The sequence below is a fragment of the Corvus brachyrhynchos genome, unplaced genomic scaffold (genome assembly GCF_000691975.1).
Source record: "Corvus brachyrhynchos isolate BGI_N302 unplaced genomic scaffold, ASM69197v1 scaffold130, whole genome shotgun sequence".
In the NCBI taxonomy this organism is placed as follows: Eukaryota; Metazoa; Chordata; class Aves; order Passeriformes; family Corvidae; genus Corvus; species Corvus brachyrhynchos.
Window position 1 is genome coordinate 146,857 of NW_008236193.1, and position 873 is coordinate 147,729.

General features: G+C 54.8%; 1 protein-coding gene across 1 annotated transcript in view; it reads left to right on the forward strand.

The window, feature by feature from the left end:
• Positions 1–173, forward strand: part of LOC108447815 (RNA-binding protein 25-like) — a 32,513-nt gene extending 32,340 nt beyond the window's left edge. The window contains exon 8 of the mRNA XM_017738931.1: positions 155–173. Within this exon, the coding sequence (XP_017594420.1) occupies positions 155–173 (19 nt within the window). The remainder of the gene's footprint in view (positions 1–154) is intronic.
• Positions 174–873: the final 700 nt, after the last annotated feature.

An 873-nucleotide genomic window follows, 5' to 3' on the forward strand; every position in this document is an offset into this window, starting at 1 on the left:
ATCCCACCACTGCCCCGGCGAGGGACCCCCGCCCCTGCCTGCCCTCCAGAGACACCCCCGGGCACGGGCAGCACCCCAGGACCCCCGAGCAGCAGCAGAGCAGCCCAGGAGCCTGGCACGAACCTCCCCGGGGACTTTGCCCCCCCCGGATCAGATGCACAAAGGCGACCTGAAAGGACTCATGGAAGGAGCTTCTTTGGGCCTCGTTACTTCTCCATCCCCACCCCAAATCCCTCTGCACCCCAAATCCATCTCCACTCGTGGTTCCGGGGATCCCAGTGAACAGAGTTGTGTTCAGACTGTGCAGCTCTTGGGTTAATGGTTTTATTGAAAGCAAATCAAGAGAGAAGAATATTCTGGGTTACGGAACTAGGCTGCAGCCATCCTCAGAGGGACAGCAGGGACAGACCCCCGACCTCACCGAGCCCAGTGGGGTGGCACAGAACGTGCTGGTGACAGAGCAGGGCTGGAGCCCTTCACCTGGGGATCCCTGCGGGCTTCGCCTTTTCCGAGTCACTTTTAGAAAGGAAACACAAGAGCAGTATCACACAGCCAGAGACGTTCACAGCCCCGACTCATGGCAGGTTTCAGTATTTGCTAAATCAACAGTGGTTAAAATAAACTATTTTCGTTTTTAATAAGGTATTCAACTGGATGTTTAAAAAAAAAAAAAAAGAGAAAAAAGGAAAAACGAGAAAAGCCCTTGTCCTTGGTTATGTGTTTTGTCCCTGGTGTTGTGTGTGCGTGTTTTCCATGCCCCCCGAACCCAAGGGGCTCAGGGTTAATCCTGAGGGCTGTGAGATGGGACTGGTGAGTACCAACCTCCGGCCGTGCCTCCCCGTGGGGACACTGCAAAACCCAAGGAGATGTAGC